This window comes from Chrysochloris asiatica, unplaced genomic scaffold (assembly GCF_000296735.1).
Source record: "Chrysochloris asiatica unplaced genomic scaffold, ChrAsi1.0 scaffold00174, whole genome shotgun sequence".
NCBI lineage: Eukaryota > Metazoa > Chordata > Mammalia > Afrosoricida > Chrysochloridae > Chrysochloris > Chrysochloris asiatica.
Genome location: NW_006408692.1, coordinates 1,836,787 through 1,862,482, shown reverse-complemented (window position 1 = coordinate 1,862,482; position 25,696 = coordinate 1,836,787). Strand labels below are relative to the sequence as shown.

General features: G+C 42.5%; 1 protein-coding gene across 1 annotated transcript in view; it reads right to left on the bottom strand.

Moving 5' to 3' along the window:
* The window catches only part of PLXNC1 (plexin C1), a 239,895-nt gene that overhangs the window by 59,339 nt on the left and 154,860 nt on the right, over positions 1 to 25,696 (bottom strand). Inside the window, exons 16-21 of the mRNA XM_006871793.1 lie at positions 22,650 to 22,751; positions 22,245 to 22,348; positions 18,170 to 18,208; positions 17,790 to 17,914; positions 16,662 to 16,860; positions 8,081 to 8,227 (exon numbers count right to left, since the gene is read on the bottom strand). Of these exons, the coding sequence (XP_006871855.1) occupies positions 8,081 to 8,227; positions 16,662 to 16,860; positions 17,790 to 17,914; positions 18,170 to 18,208; positions 22,245 to 22,348; positions 22,650 to 22,751 (716 nt within the window). The remainder of the gene's footprint in view (positions 1 to 8,080; positions 8,228 to 16,661; positions 16,861 to 17,789; positions 17,915 to 18,169; positions 18,209 to 22,244; positions 22,349 to 22,649; positions 22,752 to 25,696) is intronic.

Below are 25,696 nucleotides of genomic sequence, written 5' to 3'. Positions count from 1 at the left end.
CTTTCGCATCAACCACACAGAGGAGCAGATAGTAAATATTGGGCTTTGTGGCCCAAATGTCTCCATGCAAGTACTTTACACAGTTGTTGTAGCAGGAAAGAAGCTCCAGTAAGTAAACAGGTATTCTTTTTCAATAAAACTCTATTTACAAAAAATAGATGGAAGACCATATTGGGCACATGGGCTACTGTTTGCTAACCTTTGCTCTAAATCACAGTAACTTCAAATAGAAAAGAGGAATCTATAAACCATCTTGAGTTTCAGATCTTCTCCAGAAGAAAAATATGTTTATACCTTAATGGGTATGTTGCTGCTGTTATTAAGCACCATAAACTCAATTCTGACTTATGGCAACGCTGTATAGGGTTTCCAAGGAGCAGCTGGTGGGTTTGAACCACCAGCCTTGTGGTTACTAGTCTGGTGCTGAATGAAAGCACTACACTAGGGCTCCATTAATGGGTATGTTGTTGTTAGGTGCCATCGAGTCAGTACCAACTCATAGTGACTCTGTGCACAACAGAACAAAACATGGTCCAGTCCTGCGTCAACCTCACAATCGTTGCTACCTACACCTGAGCCCATTGCTGCTGACACTGTTCCAATCCATCTCATTGGGGATCTTCTTCTTTTTCTCCAACGCTCCATTTACTAAACATGATATTCTTCTCCAGTGACTGGTCCTTTCTGACAATTTGTCCAAAGTATGAGAGACAAAGTCTGGCCATCCTAAGTTTCCAGGGAGCACTCTGGGCTGCACTTCTTCCAACACAGATGAGTTTGTTCTTTTGGCAGTCCATGGTACTTTCAATATTTTCCTCCAACACCATAGTTCAAATGCATCAATTCTTCTATAGTATTCCTTATTCATTGTCCAACAATACCATGGTTTGGGTCAGGCATACCTTAGTCCTCAAGCTGACATCTTTGCTCTTCAACACTTTAAAAAGGTCTTGGCTCTTCAACACTTTAAAAAAGGTCTTCAACACTTTAAAAAGATTTGCCTAATGCAATATGTCATGTGATTTCTTGACTGCTGCTTCCATGAGTGTTAATGGTTGATTCAAGCAAAATGAAGTCCTTGACAACTTCAATCTTTTCTCCATTGATAAGAATGTTTATTGGTCCAGTGATGACTTTTGTTTCCTTTACATTGAGATGCAATCCATACTGAAGGATGTGCTCTTTGATCTTCATCAGTAAATATTTTAAGTCCTCTTCCCTTTCATCAAGCAAGGTTGTATCATCTGCATATCGCAGGATTTTATTGAGTCTTTTTCCAATCCTGATACCACATTTTTCTTCATATAAGCCGGCTTCCTGGATTATCTGCTCAGCATACAGATTTAAATAAGTATGGTTAAAGAATTTGAAACCATTTTGTGTTTCCTTGTTCAGTTTGAACAACTGCCTCTTGGTTTGTGTACAGATTCCTTATGAGCACAATGAAGTGTTTTGGAAGATTCATTCTCTGCAATGCTGTCCACTCAATTGAAAGCCTTTGCATAGTCATCAAAGCACAGGTAAACATCTTTCAGCTATTCTCTTCTTTTAGCCAAGATCCATCTGACATCAACAATGACATCCCTCATTCTATATCCTCTTCTGAATCCAGTTCTCTGTCAATGTATGTTTGCATCTATTTTTGTATTATCTTTGTAAAACTTTATTCACATGGGATATTAATGATATTGTCTGATGATTTCCACATTCTGTTGCATCACCTCTCTTTGGAATTGGGCACAGATATGGATCTTGTCCAGTCAGTTGGCCAGGTAGTAGTCTTCCAAATTTCTTGGCATAGATGAATGAGTACCTCCAATGCTGCATCAGTTTACTGAAAGATTTCAATTTGTAATCAATCAATTCCCAGAGTCTTGTTCTTTGCCAGTGTCTTCAATGAACCTTGGAATTCTTTCTTCAGTATCATTGGCTCTTTATCATATGCTACCTCTTGAAACGGTTGAACATTGATTATCTCCTTCTGGTACAGTTACTGAATATGTATTGTAACTAAATATGTAAAGACCTGGAGTTAGCAACCGCAAAGGGAAGAACTCACTTAGCATTGTTCAAGCTGAGGGAATGAAGAAAAAAAAATTCAAGCCTCGACTTGAAAGGATTCTTTGGGCAAAGTATAGAATAATGCAGAGAGCATCAAAAGAAGATGGAATACACAGATTAATGAATATGGTATGGTGTTGTTGTTTAGTGCTATTAAGCCAGTTCTGACTCACAGCGACCCAGTATAGGGTTTCCGAGGAGCAACTGTGAGCTTCAACCACCTATCTAATGAGTGGGGCAATTGACTCAATTTTATTTCCTCAGCGTTTATACCTAGAAGTTGAATAGTTAAGACAAAAACTTGGCACACTTTATCTCTGCCATAATTTGCTATGAAAGTTGCTAGTCTGAGTATAAATAAGGATACTTAACAATGAAATGCCAAAGTCACAGTTGAGCCATAAAGAAGAAAATTAAATATTTTCGTATTTTGGAAACAAAATTATTTTCTAAATGTTATATTTTGGGTACGAGAAGAAAGTGTATGAAGAGGAAAGGCATTTAAAGTACCCATGCAATGGGACTTTTTCATTTTCCACTACTTACCATCAACCAGAGAATGACTTACCTAACGTGATTATACAAAATGGTTTCACTGCTTTGATGGGGAAGCCAAGAACAGTAACTAAGGAGTTAGTCACGGTTTCAGTGTTATTGCAAGTCATAATGGAAATGATTTGCACGATGGTAGAGAGAAACAGGAAAGAAGAAAAGCTCAAGAATTGTTCATTAACTGCACGGTTTCTCCACAAATGCTAGGAGTATTAAAAAAACAACAACAACAAAAAACAAAATTGCTGAAGTGCAAGCATCAGGGTTTAATGAACAATGGGATGTAACTGAGGTAACAGAGAATGACTTAATCGGGACAGTGGGTTGTTTAATTATGAGGACAATGGAGCTTATGAAAGGACAAACTAAATGGAACAGAAGGAGCTGGGGACTGGTAAAGAATAGGTAACATTAAAAGAAGCACATTGACCAGAAACTCTTGCTAGAGATAGCCTGGGCTCTGTTATACATGAACTTTTCTATTAAGCATGATTGCCCCCACATGGTGACTAAGGGGACAAAGACAGACTTGTGTGGTTGGTATGTGGTTGTTGTTTAGTGATTCCGACCCAGAGTGACCTTGTAGAGGGTTTCCGAGGAGCTGCTGATGAGTTCAAACCGCTGACCTTGTGGTTTATACTGACTTGGCAGTCCAGCACATTAACACATAACACAATCAGAGTGGAGGCATTAACATTTCTGCAGGCATGTATCTGTGCTTTCTCAAGAATTTCTAATAATTTAAAACTTGCTTATAGATCTGAGAATGAGGGCAATAATGTGTTTGTTGGAACCCAGTTTCCCAGGGTGCCAAGATACTATCTCTCAGCTACATCAGATTGGCAGGCTCATTTCCTGGCTTTAAGAGTTCAAAAAACCATTTCCCGCTTAACTTTGATTACAAGTTAAACTTCTCTTGCTAATTCAGCATGCTTGCTACGAGTTATTGGGTTTTCTCATCTCCTCCTGAAAGTAAAGCAAATGTCCTTTCTCCCATTGGTACAATTTTCCTGGAACTGAAATCCTCCAGCCTCTACTGACTCCTCACAAGTTTTAGGCAATCTGTTCAGAAGTCATTCTTTTGATGCAGCACAAGCTGAGTGAGACCATGTGATTTCCAATGCACAAAATCGAACGTGCCTAAAGTTCTTCAAAGGAGGAAAAGCAGTCATAGGAACAGGTTTTGTTGCTCTTTGAAGGATCACATTGGAACTTGTGGATATTTTGAGAAGGCGAGGACCCTGTGTGTGTACAGATGCTCCCCTGATGTTAATGTTAGGGAAGATGCTGGTGTCAGGACATTTTGTCTCATTGTTGCCTCATTGAACACCAACACCCAGGCTTTGATAGAAAAGAATGCTTTCTTACTGCACTAGGGGAAGTGAGACTCTGAGACTCTTAGGGCTTCACTTAAATTTGAGGGAAGACAGGAATCTTCCTCCTAGGATGCAAAGAACAAAGAAATACTTTCCAGGGCCCATTTGCTAGTGTAATGATTTCATGTATACAAAATTGGCAGGATGTCTTTGTGTTCTAGAAAATACCACACACCTCGGGGAGAACACATCCTAATCTTAGAGGTGTGAAACCTAGTTTTTAGGTTTCTAAATGAGGTTCTGTGTTTCTGAGTCTTTAGCCCAATATGGGTTTGGAAGCCTTTTTTTAAAACTTGCCTCTGCCCTGACATGAGCTGTGTAATTTCAAGCTGCTCTGTACCTGCTCTTCATTTTCCTCTGACTTTTCTTCCCTTTAAAGAATTGCCTTCCCTCCCAAAGAAGTCTTTCTCTCTCCCTCACACAGACTCAAGTTTTTTTCACCACATCTTTGGTTTTCAACTACATAAACTACCTCAGGCAAATTTAGAGAATCAAGACTTATTACCAGTGGGTGAACATGCCTGGGAGGAAGGAAAGTCGAATGAGAAAGAGAGGTGGAGAGAGGAAGGAAGAAAATTAGAAATATGATGGTGACAGCCAGGAGAACTTGCTAGAAAGGAAATGAAAAACCTTAAATTTTTTATATTGACCTTCTGCGAATGTTTTTTCACACAAGCACTGGCCGGATAATATGCCTTGTCCAGAGTTTCTAATACAATCATGTACCATGAAAAGGATGTTGGGACTAGGCCAATGAAAGGCATTAAAAATCATTTTAAAGGCAAGACTCCTAGAAACAAGTGACTCACCCCATTCCAGTCTCAACTCTATCTACCGGCAAATCTTTATTTGAAAAGGAAGATTTATGTGGATTTTGCTCAAATCATAATTTTCCGTTAGCTTATTCCCCCAGGGGTTATGAGGGAAAGACAAAACAAAACAAACCCTCAAGAGTCGACATAAATTTCTTCAACATCAAGTAACATTTTGATGGTGAGTTGAGTGTTAACAAATCAAAAACACATGGTCTTAATTGACTGTGAAATAAATAATGTTTTTAAATGAGAGGGGGGGAGGAAGAATTCACATGTAAAGAATAAAAAGAACTTAAACCTCAAAAGTTGCTTCCCTGACAAGGATCTGGCCTCTTCCCCATACCCAACCCACTCTCCTTTCCTCTCTGGGACGGACCAGGATTGTCATGAAACGGAAATACTGCTGGATTCCCCCAACTTATATTTCTTGCACATATTTCTCCTAAAATATGTCAAAGCAAATGCAGGGACAGGTTAGGGTCAAGGCCTTGTTTTTAAACACAAATCCAAGCACCATGAAAGGAGAGTCCAAATTTTGCCTTTTCTTGTCTAAGCTCTCCAGTGGCATATACTGGACACACTTTAAAATGCCCTGGGTAGGCCTGGGTTCCACCTAACCAGGCCTGGGTTCCACCATCAAATATTCTGATTTAATCAGCCCAGAAGGAGGTCCAGGCCTTGCAATGTCTGGGTCTACATTTTCACCAAGTGGCCAAAGAGATGGAACTTGAATATCATAAAGCTTTACATGGTAGTCATGTGTCAGGCAAAGTCTAAGTGATCCATGTAATTGCTGCTGTTGTTAAGTGTCATCGAATTGGTTCTGACCCACAGCGATCCTGTATAGGGTTTACGAGGAGTGGCTGGTGAGCTTGAACCACCGACCTTGTGGTTCAAACCGACTTTGCAGTCCAGTGCATTAACCCACAGTGCCACACCAAGACTCTTAAGTAATAACACCTCTTTTAATCCTTGACTTTCAGGCAGGCTCTGCTATCACCATCCTGCTCATTTACAGATGAGGACACCAATGCACAGAGAGGTTTAGAAACTTGCCTAATGTCACACAGCTAGCAAGTGGCAGAGGCAGGATTCTAAACCATAACATCCAAAGTATAGGGAGTTCTGGTAGCGTAGTGGTTACAAGTCAGGCTGCTAACCTCAAGGTCAGCACTTTGAAACTACCAGCCGTTCTGTGAGAGAAAAATGAGGCTTTCTGCTCCAGTAAAGATTTATAGCCTCGGAAACCCTATACAGGGTTGCTATGAGTTGGAACTGACTCCACAGCACACCACCACCACCATACCCAAAGTGTGGTCCCTGGACCAGCATCAGAATCATCAGGAAGCTTGTTAGAAATAAAAGTCCTTGGGCCACAGTGTTGCTGAATATCATAGAGTCGGTTCCAAATCCTAGGTTCCCTGTATATGGTTTCTGAGGCTGTAAATCTTTTTTTACAGGACCCCATGGAGCAGCTGGTGGATTTGAATTCTGCTGACCTTGTGACTAGCAGTCTGTAACAGAACTATGAGCAGCCAATCGATTGAAGAGACACTTCCTTGAGTGTGGGGCCTGATCCTAATATAATGGACATGTGGGAAAGACTCTCCCCTCTTTCTTTGCTGGGACCTGGGACTCTATAATTGTAAGATAATAAATCTCTCTCTCTCTCTCTCTCTCTCTCTCTCTCTCTGTGTGTGTGTGTGGTGTGTGGTGTGTGGTGTGTGGTGTGTGGTGTGTGTGTGTTTTTACTGGTTTTGCTTCTCTTGAAAACCCAGCCTAAGACACAGCCCAAACATAACCCTGTACACTTCCTGAGTTTGTTGGGCCATACTGCAGACCTGTTCAATTAGAAACTCTGGAGATGCTATCTAGCAAGCAATCAGCATTTAACAAGCTCTCCCGGGGGTTCTGATGTTTGAGAATCACGGCACACACTACACCAGGAGCCTGTTGGCACTGTGGTTAAACACTTGGCTGCTAACTGAAAGGTCAGTGGTTCAAACCCACTAGTCACTCCATGGGTTTCCAGCCTTAGTAACCCTACAGGGCCATTGTGAGTCAGAATCAACTCCTAGGTAAAGGGGTTTGTTTGCTCACAATACACTGTTTCTTAGATGCAGATGGGGCAAAGACAGCACTCAGAATACTGAGTAATGCTGACTTTCGACTCAGCTTCCCACCTCTCAGATGGCCACTGAGCATGGAGCCATCATCAATGGAAGGATGAGCTACATCTGGCAGTGCCTGTGAGCGCAAAGCAGCTGATCTATGGAATGTTCTCCCACCAGAGAACATAACCATAACATAGTCCACGGCAAAGTGGTGCCTTCTCCAATTAGGGGATGAATTCTTCCCAGCTGACACGGCAGCACACGCCATCCAGAGCGAAGCCACAGGAGACTTGGCTCCTATCATGAGAAAACCAAAACCCCCCTGTAATCCCCCCTCCACTAATGGGACTGTGAAGAAGCCAGACTCTGTAAAGCTCAAGATCTTGCAGCTGGAAGTATCTGTTCAATTTTCAACCAGAATACAGCCATCTCTTAAGTCTTTATAAACAGAAAAGCATAGGAAATTCCTAAGTAATCTTGGAGATGCCTTCCATGTGTGACTCCCTCTCTCAAATTCTAGAATGTGCCATAAATTGGTCTCCTTTGCTTTTGGAAGAGCAGTGGGCGGGTGAGGTGGGGGTGAGTTGAAAGGAAGTTCTAAATGGGTGAAACCAGCGAGCAGTTAGACAACCAGGCTCCTGTAGTGATTTACAGCATTCCTCTAAAACTGCTGAGAGATCACAGCATACCAAACATTTGTAACTAATCCATGAAAATAAAGTAAGGGGAACGCACTTGAATTTGTCTTGTGTTATCATTCTAAAATAAGACAGCCTCAATTTGGTTGAAATATATCTTCACACATAGTCTTCCGAAGCAGAGCCATTTGAGAGATTGTGATTGCAATGGTAAATGCTGAAAAGGGGGTACTTTGCATTTCCTTTGATGATGCTGAAAGCTCTAAGCAATCCTGATATTAAAATCTTTGGAAATTGATGATTACCCCAGGCATCATTGCAGTACTTCCCCCTCATCCAAGTAATTAAAATCTAGTATGTGAACATGTGTTAATATTTTATCAATTACGGTTTTAAATTAACTCAACATATGCGCTCTCCTACAGTAGGAATAATACCATTTCATGTTAAGTGACCGCCAACCCGATACCCCCTTCCCAATTCCTAAGTCTTGATGGGAATGGGAAGCTAGATCACAAACATACCACAGTACTGAAGTCTGGAACCTGCCACAGCAGCCAGTCTTCATTAAGGGTGTACAGGGCTTTGCAAGTGATGACATCGACCGGACCCTTGTTTATTTTCTGGTTCAAAGTTGTTACCAGCAAATAGAACGGCTCTCCAACAGTCTCCTTGGAAAAGACACAAAAGCAACAGTTAGTTTTCTGCTGAATCCACTGCACTTTCCAAAGAATTGAAGTTTCAGTTTATGGCAGTATGACAGGAGACAGGAGGCAGTGTTTTCTAACAATCAACATGGAACTCCCGAGAAAATACATATTGTTCCACTTAAGATTCGGAGCAAAACTTGGATGCACAGGAAACTGCCTCTTCGCCCCAACACGCATGCATGTGTTTGTATACACACACACAAATACTCACTAGGCTTACAGTCCATAGCGCCATCACATACACACTAAAACCAAACCCTACTCCAACTCATAGTGACCCCATAGGACTGGGTAGAACTGCCCCATAGAGTTTCCAAGGCTGTCAATCTTTCTGGAAACAGACTGTCTCCTCTTTCTCCTGCAGAATGGCTGGTGGGTTCCAACTGCTGACCTTTAGATTAGCAGTCCAGCACTCAACCCATTGTATCACCAAGGTGCTTTCAAGTGCACACAGTAGTTGATAATTATTTCATGCTGTAAATATATGTAGCTTATGGGATCAAGATGAGGCTTTCTGCTCCCAGAAAAAAAAGCCTCGGCAACCCTATACAAGGTCACTATGAGTTGGAACCAGCTTGAGGGCACTTAACAACAACTATATATATCTGTTTGAAGCATGAGAGACTTCAGACATGATATTTGGAGGTACCAGTCTCTGCGGATGGACATACTGTTTGGTAAAGTGGAGGGTCAGGGGGAAAAAGGAAGCCTCCAAGAAGTTGGACTGACAAGTGGCAGTAGCAATGGGCTCAAACATAACAACAATTGTGAGGGTGGCCCAGGACCAGGCAGAGTTTTATTCTGTTGTGCAGACAGTTACTATGAATCAGAACTGATTCCACAGCACCTAACAACAACAAAGCTTATTAGCACAGGACTGCGAATCAGAAGGTCAGCAGTTCAAAGCCACCAGCAGTTCTTCAGAAACCCTATACAGGGTTGCTATGAGTTGGAACTGATTCAATGGCACTTAACAACAACAATCTTTATCAGTTGGCTAATGTCTACAAACAGTTGTACAGGCAGAGGTTTAAGATTTGTTTATATGCCTTTTTAAAATAAGCAAACTGAAAATAGATGGCATTTTAAAACGCACACAGTTAGTATTGGTAACAGGAATACATGCAAGAACATTTTATACATTTGCCAAGGATGATGCTTTTTGGTGTTCACACGTTTTAATGAAGGAAATGGCCTTTGTTTAAACAATCTGCAGTCTTAGCTCCTTAGCTGTGCCAGGCCAGTATCCCTTCGGGTCTCAGACACATCCTGCAGTTCTAGCTCAGCACCTTTGCCACCTCCTGGCCCTGGAGTGGAACCAGGGCCATTTCTTCTAAAACTTCCCCATGCACTCGGGTCCATGCTGATAACTCCCTTTCTCCACACTTCAGCTGCCGCCACTTTTTCCTGGGCTGGGACCCTCTCTCCTGTGGCTCCTTAAATGTCTTCATTTGGTTCAGTGGTAGAATTCCTGTCAGTGTGCCTCTCAAGCACAGCCACCACCTGTGGTCTGTCAGTGGATACCTGAGAGTGGCTAGGATGCTCAACAGGTTTCAGTGGAGTTTTCAGACTAACATGGGCTAGGAAAAAAGGTCTGGTGATCAACTTCTGAAATCAGTCAGTGAGAAGGGTCTAATCTGCAACAGGTCATGGGAAAGGCCTAGGGCCAGGAAGCATTTTGTTCCATTGTGCATGGGGTTTCCCATTGCTTCGCGGGATAACTTGCTGGAGGCCAACAACAGCAATGACAATGTGCTGAAATGAACTCAGGAGCTCTAATGGGGGCTCCTGCAGCATCCTCCGGAAATACATAGCTCTGGGTGAACTAGACAGTATTTGCTAAATAATCAACCTTCTAGCGATCAACAGAGGAGTCCCTGGGTGAAGAAAATAGTTTGTGCTTGACAGCTTATCTTAAATGAGGTTGAATCCACCCAGCAGTGTTTTGGAACACAGGCCTGACAGACAATCTGCTTCTGAAAGGCCACAGCCTTGAAAACCCTATGGAGCAGTTCTCTGCACACTGCGCTGCCATGAGTTGGAATCCACTCACCAGCAAGTAACAACAACAATGATCAACACACATTGAGGTAATGTGTTGAAGACAAACTAGGGCCAGGGTCAGGAAATCAAGCTGCCTTGTTATTGTTGTTAAGTGCAGTAAGTAGACATGGTTCTGATTCATAGAGACCCTGTGTAGGGCTTCCAAGGAGCAGCCGGTGAGCTTGAACTGCAGACCTTGCGGTCCAGTGCTTATCCTACAGCACCACACCAGGAATCCCAAGCTGTGTTGTTGTTGTTAAGTGCCACTGAGTTGGTTCTCACTCAATAAAGGGCTTTATAGCCAACAATTCTGGCTTTGAAGAGACTGTATTTCTCACTTACATTCCCTTGGACAGATAGTTGTTGCTAAGTGATGTTGAGTCGGTTCTGATTCATAGCGCTACAGCGGTACACCAGATGTCTGGACAGGTAGGTAATGGACCACTTTTAACTCTACTGGGATTTCATTCCCTCCACCGGTCCCCACTTCCATCTTTTATACATAAACATTTGCTCTCCCCATCTCCTGGGCCTCCACTTGCCCTTTGCCCCACCCTCCAGAACCCACAGTCTGCTGGCCTCCCGTTATCACTTCTCTCCCCTCTGCTGATAGATCCTTGAGTCTGTTTTTCAGTGCAGGACAGAGGTGGAATGGTCAAAATTTTTCCAAAGAGTAGAGAACGTTGGAACTAGTACATGACATTTGTTTTTCATGAGAAACTTCCTTTATTTAGTGGTTCACAACCTAACTGCTGTCTTTTCTCTCCCTTTACCCTTTAGGTGATGTCCTGCCCACACACTTAGAACCTCAACTTCTCTCTTTACCTCCAGCACAGAGTAGAGGTGGGAGAGAGCTGTTGTGAGTGGCTGAATGTGCCCACAGAGCTGGAAACTAAGGGGCCACATGGGCAGTCCTGGGCGGCTACCAACTCAACAGTCTTGTGGTCAAGAGCTCTCCTGAGTGGGCGGAGACTGGAATGAGTGGCACCTCCTCTTACATTAAGGTGATTGACTGCTAATCAAAAGGTTGACAATTCAAACCCACCCAGAGATCCTGCAGGAGAAAGACTTAGTGATTTGCGCCTGTAAAGATTACAACCTAGAAAACACTATGGGCAATTCAACATCCAACAACCAACAACCACCTCTCACACTGTTGTCCACACCATGGTCCCAAGCCTGGCTAATCATCTCTAGAAACCTTTAAAGCTCCCATTAAAAAAAAAAAGGTCAGATGCCTGGGCCCTTCTTTAAGAAATCCTAGTGGTGCTGTGGTTAAAGCACTTCACTGGGAACTTAAAGGTCAGTGATTCGAACCCATCAGCTGGCTCTGGGGAGAACGATGTGGCTGCCTGTTTCAGTAAAGATGACAAGCCTTGGAAACTTTCTGAGGCAGTTCTACTCTGAGCTATAGGTCACAGTGAGTTGGAATCAACTTGATGGCAGTGGTCTGGCTAGATTTGATTTGGGTTTGGGTTTAGACTTACAGAACCAGAATCTCTGGTATGAAGCTTGGGCATGTGTAGTTTTAAAAGATTCCCAAGGAATTCTGATGTGTGGACAGCTTTGGGATCCACAGGGCCATGAAGTTTCCTTGTCACCATGACACATGGCCTCTCAGTTTGTCACAGCTGGGGACAGGAGACCCCTCCCCACACCATCGTATGTGGTCAGGGCAGAGCAGTCTTCTCAGCATACAGCTGCCCAGGGAGGACGCCTGCCAGAGCCCACCTTACTGTGCTGCGTGTGCCCTCTCCTTCTGGGACGGGGACGACCCTTGACCCTTCACTGTCCTTCTTCCAAAAGACCAAGCCGACATTGGGGACCTGTGATCCTTTCCACCCTCCATCCTCCTCTAAACCTCACTGAGGGAACTTACTCCTGTTGGAAAGTGGGGGTGGCTGAGGGCATTTGGACCCTGGCCCTGTAACATTCTAGCTGTAGGGTCAGGGGAAGGACGTTAGTGGTCTTAAGGTCATCACCCCACCAGGTTGTAATGAGGATTATGCGAAAAAGGTAAGCAAAGCTCGTAGCGTACCTTCTGGCACATCCAATAAACGGACATCGTTGCCCTGGTAGCACAAATGGTGGGCACTCAGCTGTTAAAGGATTGCTGGTTCAGTCCATCCATCGGTGGCATGAAAGAAAGGCCTGGTGATTCCATAAGATCATTGTTGGTGCTGTGGAATTGATTCCAATATATTCTGACTCCATGCGTTACAGAGGAGAACTGGTCCGTTGGGTTTTTCTTGGTTGTAATCATAAATACCAGATAACCCGGCCCTTTTTCTGAGTTATCAGTGGGTAGATTCAAATCACTGACCTTCAAATTAGCAGTGGACCACAGATCATTTGCTCCACCTAAGGACCTTTCTGTAAGATTAAAACCAAAAAACCCAAACCCCCGATTCACTGAGTCGATTCTGACTCATAAGGAACCTATACAGAGTTTCCAAGGATGTAGATCTTTACAGGAACAGAAAGCCTCATCTTGAAACCTTACAGAGCTGCTCTACTCTGAAACATCTGGGGTCACCTAGAGTCAGAATAGATTCAACAGCAACTGCTTTCATTTTAGGGACAGTTTTGTTGTTGCTATTATTACTTTACCACAAACTCTTGGTAGCTTGTTGTTTCTTATGGGTTGTCCAGTTGGTTCTGACTCATAACGACGATATGTACAACAGAATGAAACACTGCCCAGTCCTGTACAATACTCACAATTGTTGCTATGTATGCTTGAGCCCATTGCTGCTGCCACTGCGCCAATACATCTTGTTGGAGGTCTTCCTCTTTTTTGCTGACCTTCCACAATTTACCAAACATGATGTTCTTCTCCAGGGATTGGGCCTTCCTGACCATTCACACATTTCTGGGGTAGGCCCAGAGGGGCAGGGATGGCAGAGCCTCAAACTCTCCAGGCCCTCCTCACCAGCGGGATTGAGTCCACAGAAAGTAAAAGTCTCTGACTGGCTTAGTGGTCCCCCACCCTCACTTCCTCCTCTGGGAGTCGTATTGCCCCCTCACCACCTGGTGCGCTCAAAATACTTACAAATCAGCACAGCTCAAGCTTGACCCAGAATGCTTTGCTCAAGGGGGCCGTTCAGGCTTGGAGCCCAGATTTACGGAACACCTCACCCCAAAGAGCAGAAAGGGGAATGAGAGCCCTGAAGAGCTCAGAGTAAGAAAGACAAGCTCCCAGGAGAAAGAGTCAGAAAGGAATTTAAAACGAATGACCACACCCCTCATTTAGCAGATAGCAAATGATGTCAGGTGAAATGTGTCAAGGCCAAACAGTAATGATTTTAGAACCACAACCTGACAGTTCTAACCGAGATTAGCCCAGCGCTCCTTCTACTTCCCTAGAATTCTCAACTATAAAGCAAGGCACCTAAGAACTACCTAGATTCCTGGTGTGGCGCTGTAGGATAAGCACTGGACTGTTGGCCACAAGTCGGCAATTCAAACCCACCTGCTACTCCTTGGAAACCCTATATAGTAGAATCGGGCTGCAAACCACAAGGTCAGCAGTTTGAAACTACCAGCTGTTCCGCGGGAGAAAGATGAGGCTTTCTGCTCCCGTAAAGATTTACAGCCTCGGAAACCCTGTACAGCGTAGCTGGAACCGACTCCACGGCACATAACAACAACAACAACAACATGAGTCAGAACCAATAGGACAACACCTAACAACAACAACTACTTGGTACATTGACTACAATTATTGAACCAATATTGGTATCATATTATGAACTAAAGTCCGTATTTTACATTAGGGTTCATTCTTGGTGTGGCACTTTTGGATAAGCACCGGACCACAAGGTCAGCATTTCATACTCACCAGTCGCTCCTCAGAAATCCTATAGAGGGTCACTATGAGTCGGAGCCGACTTGACAGCATTTAACAACAATAACTACCTGGATGAGCTTACTAAAACTGTGAATCACTGGGGACCACCTGCAGAGCTTCTAGCTCTATGGGCTGTGGGGAGGCAGGAGTCAGCCTTTTAAGACCAAGATGCCAAGGAACTGGGTGAAGGTCCCACTGCCTCTGCTTAGAAGCAGTTATGGCTGAAGCAAGGATAAAACTCAGAAATAACCACCCAACACCTCCCTAAAGCGCATGATGATTTATACCGAATAAACAGGGAAAAAGGCAGATTTCATTAATCTTAATAAATGGGTATTGCCTTGGGAGAGGAAGAGTTGGTTTTAAAAAAACGTTGTGCATCTACTTGTAAGATTGCATTAACCATTAAACTAAGCATAGTCTATTTCAAGTGCTGGTTTTGAATCTGAACTTAAGTAGCACTGTTAAAACCTGTGGCATGGCAATGTATCTTATTCAAAGTTTAATTAGATTTCAGAACTAGCTACAAATACACAATTACAGTATGCTGTTCCCTCTGCAATCTGGATGGCTGGTAAAATTAAAGAAGGATAAGAACCTTCTGTCCCAGGGGCCTCAGAGGGCTGAACAAAGACTGGGTTCACCCTATTTTCATATCAATATTTTATAATAAGAATGGCCAACATTGATGGAGGCCTTTCTCAGCACTGGCAACTGCATACATTTTCTTATCTGTACTCCAAGACAGTCCTACATCTCCTAATTCTATAGGTTATAAATCCAGGGCTCAGACAGGTCAAGAAATCTGCTCAAAGCCTCCAGGAAAAAGAGGTAAAATCTAGGTTGGACACAAGCAGAGTGCTCCAAGACCCATAGCTCTTAACCACTGTAGTCTACAGAAAGTCTGCATTCAAAAAGATTGTAAGATTCAGTTACATTATTACTAGTGCATTCTGCAACTCTAACAAAGTGAACTCAAGGGGCAGGTGGGTTCCTTTGGGGCCCTGCTTTAATGTGGAATGACTACTTCCAATTGATTGTAATTAGCTTACGGCCTATTGGTAGGTAAATGGGTCTTTCTCAATTGCTTCTGAGGACTTGAAAACAGTTTGCTCTCTTCAGGATTTGAAATACTCCCTCTTTTCACGACATTTTCATAAATGGGCCCACTGGGTTATTGTTATTGTTGTTTTTAAGTGCTGTGGAGTTGTTCCAACTCACAGTGACCTTATATAGGGTTTCTGAGGAATGGCTGGTGGGTTTGAACCACTGATCTTGTTGTTAGCGGTCCACTGCTTATCCTACAGTGCCACACCAGGACTCCCACTGGGCTATGTTGTTAGTTGCCATTGAGTGGGTGCAGGTCCTGGACCATCCTCACAATCATTGCTACACTTGAGCTATGCATAGCTGCTACCACTGGGCTATGAGTATTAGTTAATGTTGATAATGAGAGAGAGGGAAGGGAGTTGCCTTTACATAGGTCCATTCCAGAAGTCCCTGAGTGGCACAAATGACTAAGTGCTGGACTTAACCCACTGCCCTCGAGCCAATTCTGACTTACAGCAACCTTTTAGAACAGAGAAGAATTGCCCCCATAGGATTTCCAAGGATGTAATTTTTACAGGGGGTCCTGGTGCAGCGTTGCAGGATAAGCATTAGACCCCAAGGTCAGTTGGAGGTTCAAACTCACCAGCCACTCCCTGGAAACCCTATATGGGGTTTCTATCAGTGGGAAACCAACAAGACAGCACTTAATAACAATAATTTTTATAGAAGCAGCCCTGGTGTTTCTACCTGGTGGTGTAATGGGCTGCTAACCTAAGGTTGGTGCTTCAAAGCCAACAGCTGTTCCATGGGAGAAAGATGAGGCTGTTTGCTCCCAAAAAGATTTATAGTCTTGGAAACCCTGTGGAGCAGTCCTATAGGGTCACGACAAGTTGGAACCCACTCAGTGGCAGTGGGTTTGGTTTTCGTAATCTTGATGGAAAAAAGGAAAAGACTGCCTTTTCCTTCTCCCATGCTGGATTCTAACCTCCCCCATTTTTATGTCTAGGTTTTAGACCACTATGCCTTTAAACCACAAAAACTGTGCATCAATGTTAACTTCAGGACATTTGTTTGCAAGTTTTCAGCATTTAAGCTAGAACAGGAACAAGAAGTTTGTATCTTTCCCTAATTTCAAGGCTGGGTTGGTGGTTCAAACCCACCTAGAGTCACCTCAGAAGAAAGGTCACAGCCTTGAAAACTTTGCGGAGTGCAGTTCTACTCTGACACACATGGGGGTCCCATAAGACTCGACAGCAAACAACAGGCCAGTTATAGGAAAAAAACATTTTTTTAGTTCCTTCAGTTCCCCACAAGGACCAAGACTAATAGAACTTAAATGCTGATACCATGGAGCACTCAGGCCTTAGCCAGGCAAAGACATCAGCATCTGCTAAAAATAACCACCTATTGTCTTACCTCTGACACTGTTCTGCAGAGGCATGTGACACTTACCCGAAGGAAACCAGAGAGGCAGACAGACATCCAGTTGGTGAGGAGTTTTTCCACCACAGACTCCGTGCATCTTAGCATGAGTTTCAGCTGCATGTTACTTGACTGTTCCATCAAGTCCCTGGTCAGCACCTCCAGGATGCTGGTCAGGTAGACCAGCTTAGATTGCAGTGCAATGGTTAAGAAGGAGGCAAACAGGCACCTGGGTCAAAGTAGAACCTCAGTTAGCCATCAGTGGTAGTCTTGACTTGCTGCTGATAGTAGTTTTTATGGACCTTTTGCTGGGCCAGGGGGCGCTTGTCCTGCTGAGCACTTTTGTTTTGAATAGACTTTATTGTTTTTCTAGAGCAGTTTTAGGTTTACAGAAATTTTGTGTAGAAAGTACAGAGAGGCCTCATACCTTCCCTCTCCCTTCTGCATCCATCTTGCATTCAAGTGGTACATTTACTCCAATTAGTGAGCCAGTTATTGATACGGTATTATGAACCAAAGTCATAGTTTACATTAGGGTTAATTCTTGGTGTTTGTACAATTCTTTGTGGTTTGACAAGTGCATAATGTCATGTTCCCATAATTTCATCATCATACAGAAGTGTTCCACTGCTCTATAAATGACCTGTGCCCCACCTATTGATTCCTGCCACCAACTCAGTCCTGTGCTATTTGTTAGTTTGTTACGTCTAGGTTCTGACTACTGCTGTTCACCAATCTTGCGGTTCAAACCGACGTAGCAGTCCAGTGCATTAACCCACCGCACCACACCAGAACCACGTCAGGATATTCTGTGTTTTTAGCCCTCAAGTAAGAGTGGTAGCAAGAAGTTAATGTCTTTCCCTAATTTCAAGGGACTTTTTAAAAACAGAAAATTACACTTCTGCATTTTGATTAGGGATTTATGTTTTTTTCTCGGTGTTAGGGATTTTCGGCAGGGGCGGGGGGTGTCCATTTGTATATGTGCATGTTTTCAAAGTAGAATTTGTGTCTTGGTGGTGTGATCTGAAAGGGAAATAAGATTGCCACAGAACCACCTAGGAGACAAAGTTAGACCAGTGGCTTAGAAGTCAAATCAGTGGCTCAGCTTTTCTTTTCTTTACTTAAAGGCTGTGAAAACACAAAGGAATGAACTAATACCTGTCCTTCACTGAAAAATTCTTTTGCTTTTCAAGGGTGTGAATGACGGTAACAAGGAAACTTTTATTACAAATGAGGGCATCCAAAGCTGTGAGACTCTCATTCTTGTCATTGGCGTCTCTGTTCTGGAAAGCAAAGGTTTGTATGATAAAATAACATAACATAATATAATGTAGCATCATAGAAAAATTTGAAGCTATAAAGTAGATCCACAATGGGTTTTCCAAAACAATGAATTATTTAATTTAATATTGAAATCATGATCCAACAAAAATGCACAATAAAAATTCAAAGTAATAATAATGGAGATGACAATGCTGATGATAACACTATGAAAGTCAGGCAGTCACTGAGCTAAGAATGAAAACGTATAGACTTACATGCATATCTTCAGTGAAGATGTGAGTGAAGCCACCTGACTGAGAGGAAGGAGACATTTTTATTATTCATAACATCCAAAGGAAATGAAGAGTGTATTTTTGTTATAATACCCAAGTCCGTTTTAATAAAGTAGAGACACTATTTGCTAATCTGAAGAGCCCCTGGGTTTATGCTTGCTGCATAACCTCTAATATATAATAAATAATTATTCAGCTCTCAAGAAACACCAATGAGTTTTGAAAGCCTCCAAGAGTAATTAGCATTGCATCCATCCCAGGTTTGGCGGATGAAGGAATCTCACACTTGAAAAGAATTCACACTAACTTAAAGAAATGGTCATTAAGGAAGATTATGCAAATATGTTGGCCACTTCTCAAAAAATTTACAGTCTAAGGATAAATACTGAATTGTTGTTCTTGTTAAATGCCATGGGGTTAGTGCCAACTCCTAGTGACCTGGTGAACTTGAGCCACTGACCTTGTGGTTCAAACTGACCTTGCAGTCCAGCGCATGAACCAGCAGCGCCACATGGGTTGGTAAATTTTCACGAGTCTTACTTTAGAAGCATATACTGTCTTAATCCATGACGCTAGCATAGAGATGGTTGTGGGGGACAGTAAAAAGTGTAGAATTTGGAGCCAAACTACTTGGGGTCCAGCCCTGGTTCTAGCACCTACTGGTCACATGACTTTGAACAAGTTATTTAACCTCCCTGACTTTCCTCTGTGAAATGGGGGAAATACTAATTCCTGCCTCATAGACTATGTTGGGCGAACAGTGATTCTGTAGCTTAAGCATTGGACTGGGAACTACAAGGTCAGCAGTTCAAGCCAACAAGCAGCGTATGAGAAAGATGAGGCTTTCTGTTCCCACAGGGTTCTACTGCCTCAGAAACCCTCCACAGGGTCACTACCCTATTTCTTCTCTTATTTTCCTGACGTGACAACTCTTAACAACAACAAGGCTCAGTGTGAAAACAGAATGGTTGAGTACTTCGTAAGTGTTCTCTGATAGCTCTTACTGTTTGTCTCTAATTATGGCAAACTAGACCACAACGCTATGATTCCACTGGTTTCTAAAATTATTTTTATGCTTTTGAATATAAATGTTCACGTTTGCGTTTTCTTTGTTTGGTGGTGGTGGTGGTAGTGTTGTGGTAGTGGCAATGTGCCTACAAGCCGATTCTGACTCATACTGGCCCTGTATAGGGTTTCCAAAACAGTAACTCTTTATGGGAACAGAATGCTTCATCTTTCTTCAGCAGAGCAGCTGGTAGATTTGAACTGTTGACCTTGCAATTAGCAGCTCAAGGTGATTCCATTACACTAATAATTAAAATTTTAAAGTGTGTGGAATAACACTTTAAATGACCCAAGAGAGTTAAAATAGACTCAAACATTCCGATTTTTCTGTTTTGGGTAATCATCGAAACTTTAGGCTACTTTTATATCTTATTAAATAAGTTTCTCCTAAAGATAATTTTTTGCTTCACAGTTTCAAATTTGTTAGCATGAGCAGAAGACCTCAAACTATCTCAGCTCTATTTTCCCTGAACAGGAAGCAGAAGAAGTATAAGCCCTGGGTTTGCCTTTTCTAGTCCTAATACTTGTTTTGCTGAACCAACTGTATATCAGTGGTTTAAAATGGAATGATTCTTGACCTTAAGTAAAGAAATCCACTCTGACTCTTGTGTTCTGCTTTTCCTTTTTATTCATGTTTCCTTCTTCCATGAAGTTAGCTGCTCTGCTTACCCTATTTCTTATTTTCAACAAAACAAAGATAAGTGAAGAAAGAAAAGCAAGTCTCTAGAAGCCAAAACCAGCATCAAGGGACCTGTGATCTCTTTGACATCCTTTGCAAACCCAGTTTCCTCTGGGTTTTGCCTGTTATCCAGTGAGTGTTGGTCACCCACGTCCTTCCCATCACCCAAGCTCTAGGCCTACATGATTTGACTCCCAACCAATCAGCAAATAACCTGTTGCCATGGAGACACTTCTGACTCTTCGCGACCCCATGTGTGTCAGAGTAGAATTGCACACTATAGGATTCTCATTGGTTGATTTTTCGCAAGTCAACTGCTAAGACTTTTCATCTAAAACACCTCTGGGTGGATGTGAACCTTCAAACTTTTGATGAACTGCCAAGCTCATTAACTGTCTCCCCAGTCAGGGACTCCAATCAATCAGTAAAGGGCCTAATTAATATAAGGACTTATCTGAAACCAGGTGTGCATTTCAACTGGTTATCCATAATATAATATGATCTCCTGGTCTTTATATCTTTTAATTATTATAACTTCAATTTTGACTTAGGTCTTCTTGATAGAGTTCTGACAAATTTATGTTTCTTTTTCTGGGTCCTCTCCTCTAAAATGATCCCTTCTGACTTCAAGTTTAATGCTTTTCCCAGGTGCCTTTCAAGATTAGCCATAACCCTGAGTTGAATCAGTTTGGCTTCTTGCAACACTCTCTCGTCTCCTAAAATAATACAACATTGTTCCTGTGATTTTCTTTCTTTCTTTCTTTTTTTAACATTCAATTTGCAACAGTGTTCTTTACATTCATCACTTTATCTTGCTCCTGATGACTGAATTTAGAAGATAGGAAATTTTCTTTTTCAGGCCACAGATTACTCTATTCAGTACTCAAGGGTAATCATTAACTGTAAAAGCCCACACAGTACTCATGTTGATGGTAGAAATCGCTATTATTTTATTGCTATTAAATTCTTAATGGGGATCTCAGATAGCTGGGAAATAGGGCTCGTGATGCAACCTTTGCACAGTCATCCTGGTTCAGGGAACTCATCTCCCCTCCCCAGGTGGTGTTCTGCCACAGAAATGGATGAGGAGGCAAATGGCAAATCTTGGTGTCTAGTCCTCTTAGAGGACACGTTCAGAGAAACAACAAAAACCTTCACAAGTGTAAAAGGCTGAAGTCTTATTTATAGCCTCCTTGAGCTATAACACAAAGGCTTGGACCTTCAAAAAAATATATAGTGGGTGTTTTATGGAGGTATCCCAACCTCTAGACACAGCCTCACAAATCATGGTGTCTACTTCTAGAATTATGGAGAAGCTGGAAATTGCTTACTGCTCGTGTCTGGGTTTCTGAACTCTAGGCTTCTGGCCAAATGTAGCTGAGAAGCTTCTAGTAAGGTGATACAAGCTCTCCTTTGACCTGGAATGATTTGCGGTTTTGCCTAGGAGACTAGATATCAACATGATTTCAACAGCAACATTGGTGTTGATATGCTCCAGAGGTTGGGCCTTCCATGGTCACCAGTTCTGGACAAATAGGGCAATATGGCAGAGCTGGGGGATTGGAATGTGGAGGTGATGATGTGGAAGATGAGTGTACCTCACCAAAGACTTGGGAGGGTAAATGAAGAAGGATGAGTGAGTGGGTGAGAAAATGGAGGTGTTAGAACGTAGGTGAGATTGAAAACCCAAAGGGTTGAGTAGATACTCCTCAGAGATCTAGAACCGATTACTCAGTCATTGTGTGCAGTTATTCCGACTCAATAAGGATGCTCAGTTAGAGAATAACTGCTGAAGAGAACCATAAACACTCTCCGTTGCTATAAATGCTTATTATCAGCTCAACTTCTAGCCAAATCTACTTTACTCTCTGGGAGTACTTTTCATTTCCAATTGAGAAGTAACAGGGCATAATCTAGCACCCGCAATGTAAGTCATGCAGATAAACACAAGAAATTGGCCAGCCCACAAAGTATTGATTTTTAAATAAACTCGCTTGCTTTTCCAACTACAAATTCAGTTCTAAACCGGTAGTAAAATAAAGCAAAAACCATCACTCTGAACTTCTGTCCCTCCTAGGTTTTTGTTACTGGACAAAGAGTAATTGCCAGTGACCCATCATTGCTTTATATCCTAATCAACGCAATTAATTATTCTCCTCCTCCATGCTCTGCTCAAACTTAAGCCATTATTTTGTTTGAGGCCCCTTATCTACAGCTGCCTCGGGAAACATACCAAACTCTTTGACAACAGCAACAAGCACCTTCATTATTATTCAAGACTCAACCTTAGGAATATGATCAATGCTCTTTTACCTCAGGGAAGAAAGTTCTCAGAGCAAAATGCTTGTAGTCAAGGAAGGGAACAGTTCCAAAACTATCAACCACGTCCAATTTATCCATCTGCAGCTCCGCAAAGCCTGCAAAAACACAATCCCAAGAGCAATATTTTAACTCAACAAACAACGGATAAGATCTTCTGCTGTTTTGTCTAACACAGAGTATGACCTTGGTTTTCATTAAAGAAGAAACAATAGATAATTACTTGGTTGGCTGCAGAGAAGAGCTGACAAAAAGCACAAAGCCATGTCCAGACTCTGCTGTTGAGCTGTCTTCTATTATATAAACATTTCTCATTACTGTGGCCATCTCTATTTAAGAGTAAAACAACAACAACAACAAAAAGACTTGCTTTTCTACAAATAAAATTTGGACGCCTACCATCACGTATCTCTTTCCGGAGCTCACTTTCCAGAAGCTCCAGCTGTTGACTTTGTTTCCGACTCAGCTCCTTCGATTTGTATCTGGTCACCCCCACAGCCGCTGAGGAGACACAGACCCGGCATCAGATGGAAATGTTAACTTGAAAAAGAAAAGTGAAAACGCCAACCAACCAGAAAGCAACTTTTCCAAGTCTTCTAAAAACAAAGGAACCTTGAAAACAGGTTGAATGAAATACGTCCATCCTAGAAGGAGGGTTATGGCATGATCTCACAAATATAAAGTACAGAGGAAAGGTAAATAGATTGAGATCAGAATGCAACAGTAGTTACCAGGGGTGAGAGGGAGGTGGGAAGGGGCATCCAGTTTCAGTTTGTAGGAATAGAAACTTTGGCAAAGGATATTGATGATGGTTGTGTAACATGATGGATGTGATTGATCTCACTGAATTGTTTCTCTAAAAAGTGTTGAACTGGCAACAATTTAAAATATGAGATTAAAGAATGACAATGCAAAAAAAAAGAAACGAGCACATACACTAAATAACATTTAAGAGGTGGAATTTATAAAAACAAAAATTCCCAGTGAGGGTCATTCTAAAGAGGAAGATACTAAAATTCAACAGAAAAAAAGCCACTCATATTAAAACTGAAAGCTAAATCAAATAACCTTCGCTTGTAACCAATGATCCCAGTTGTCTGAAAAGTAATGAAACAGGCCAAGCTTCTCTACAGCCCCAGGTCACCTATATTGTTCCATTCTTTTTTTTTTAATGTTTCTAAATATCCCTGGAGAAATGAAGTTGTTGTTGTTGTAAGTGCCACGGAGTCAGCTCTGACTCATAGCGACCCTGATAGGGTTTCTGAGGAGCGGCTGGGGGATTTGAACTGCCAACATTGTGGTTCCTAGTCCAGTGCTGAAATCATAATTCCATGGTTGGTTATAGAAGCCAAATTGCATAGATCCAATCCTGGTTTGTGGGATAAAGCACTGGACTGCAAGGTCGATTTGAACCACAAGGTCGGCAGTTCAAACTCACTAGCCACTCTCTGGAAACCCTATACAGGGTCGCTATGGATTGGAGCCAACTTGATGCCACTTAACAACAATAGATTGGCATGCTGGGTGGTCCATAACTAGATTACTGCCTCTTTCTCTACTTCATCTTGTTTCCAACTCCAACAGTGCAATAGAAACCGTCCGTGGAAGAGGCTGGGTGGTCATGCCCATACCCCTGCTCTGCCATGTTACACATGTGACATTGGGTAAGTTCCTTAGCACCTCTGTGCCTTGGCTGCTTTCTCTAAGAGTGCTTACCTCATTGTGATGGTGAGAGGATTACAAGTAACTGTCAGTATTAAAAGGATAAATACTCAATGATTGTCAACTGTTACCATTCCAGAAAAATTTCTCTGAATTTTATTGGAAATTACCTGATGAAAGGGCTCTGCTGCTAGGAGGCATAAATGCTACTGAACCAAACAATAACAACAAAAACAAAACAAAATACAAAACTTGCTGTTGAGTCGATTCTGACTCACAGTAAACTCATAGGGCAGAGTCGGACTGCCCCACAGGGTTTCCAAGGCTAATCTTTATGGAAACAGATCGCTGTATCTTTCTCCTGCAGAGTGGCTGGTGGGTTTGAACTGCTAAACTTCTGATTAACAGCCAAGCATTTATCCACTGCACCACCTTCATGAATGATGCTAGAGGGAACAAAATTACATATTTTTCTTCACTGGCAAAGTCCTTGGATGTGCCAACCATACTTGTCAGCTAACCAAAACTTCATCCAGAGGTGCCTTGAAAGAAAGACCTGGTGATCTGCTTTTGAAAAATCAGCCTTTGAAAATCCTATGGAGCACAGTTCTGCTCGGACACACGTGGCGTCACCAGGAGTCAGGACTGACTTGACAGAAACTGGTTAAGTTTACTCACTGGACTTCATAAAGTTAACAGTCCAAAACACAACTTGCATTATGCATCTCCATGCAAGGCTGGAGTATGCAGTGATTCCCACACTTCACTGCCCACAGTACCCCCTTTTCCAGGAGCATCCATTGGGACAATTGTTTCTCAGGCTGCACTTTGAGCAGCAGTGGCTTTTCTGCATGCAGAGTGAGTTAACAGGCCCCATTCTCAAAGCAGAGAGCTTTTCCTGGCTATAGGGATGTTTTTGCTGCTACAGGTGGCAGGCTCACCCAGGTGTTTGGTGTTTTCACTAATGATGTGATTGACAGACTGAAGAACACACTCACTCAATCTGAGGCTGGCACGTGCAGCCCTGACATCACTTTAAGAAGGGGCTGAGAATTTTAAAGGGCTTTGCAGATATGAAGGAAGTCAAAGGCGAGGTGTCGACTTTAGCCCACTCCACCTTAAAGCGCATACATAAACAAGCTCTCCAAACGAAGCGAGGGCACCCGAGTGGAGAGTCACACTGAGACCAGGAAAAGGTTAGATGCACCTAGTACGCCACACCGTACGTAGATCAGCCTCCATGGCGAGGCTACTTAACCGCAGTGGATTGTCAAAATAGAGCCCAGCATTTATAGATAATCTACTTACTCAAAGTCAGCATGAGTCAGAAGTTTACTAAAATATCAAGTTCAATTTCAGATTCCAAATAGAGGAGTAGACACCTTAGAAAGAGCATGAAAAATTACGTGGAATCATAACCAAGAGGGCAAAATAGGGCCTCTGCAAAAGGAACTCATTTCATGAGGCCAGTTAATCAGACACGTAAATTCTCCCCTCACTAGATGCCCAAGAGCAAGGAGCAGGCTTTAAGTCACCTTTTTTAGAGACTTGTAGCGTAGTGGTTACGAATCGGGCTGCGAACCGTAAGGTCAGCGGTTCGAAACTACCAGCCGCTCTGTGGGAGAAAGATGAGGCTTTCTACTCCCGTAAAGATTTACACCCTCGGAAACCCTGTACAGGGTCGCTATGGGTCGGAACCGACTCGATGGCACTTAACAACAACAACAGTTACCAGCAGAAAAACAGGTGATCGATCCACATAAGGTGGATGGATGGAAGAATGA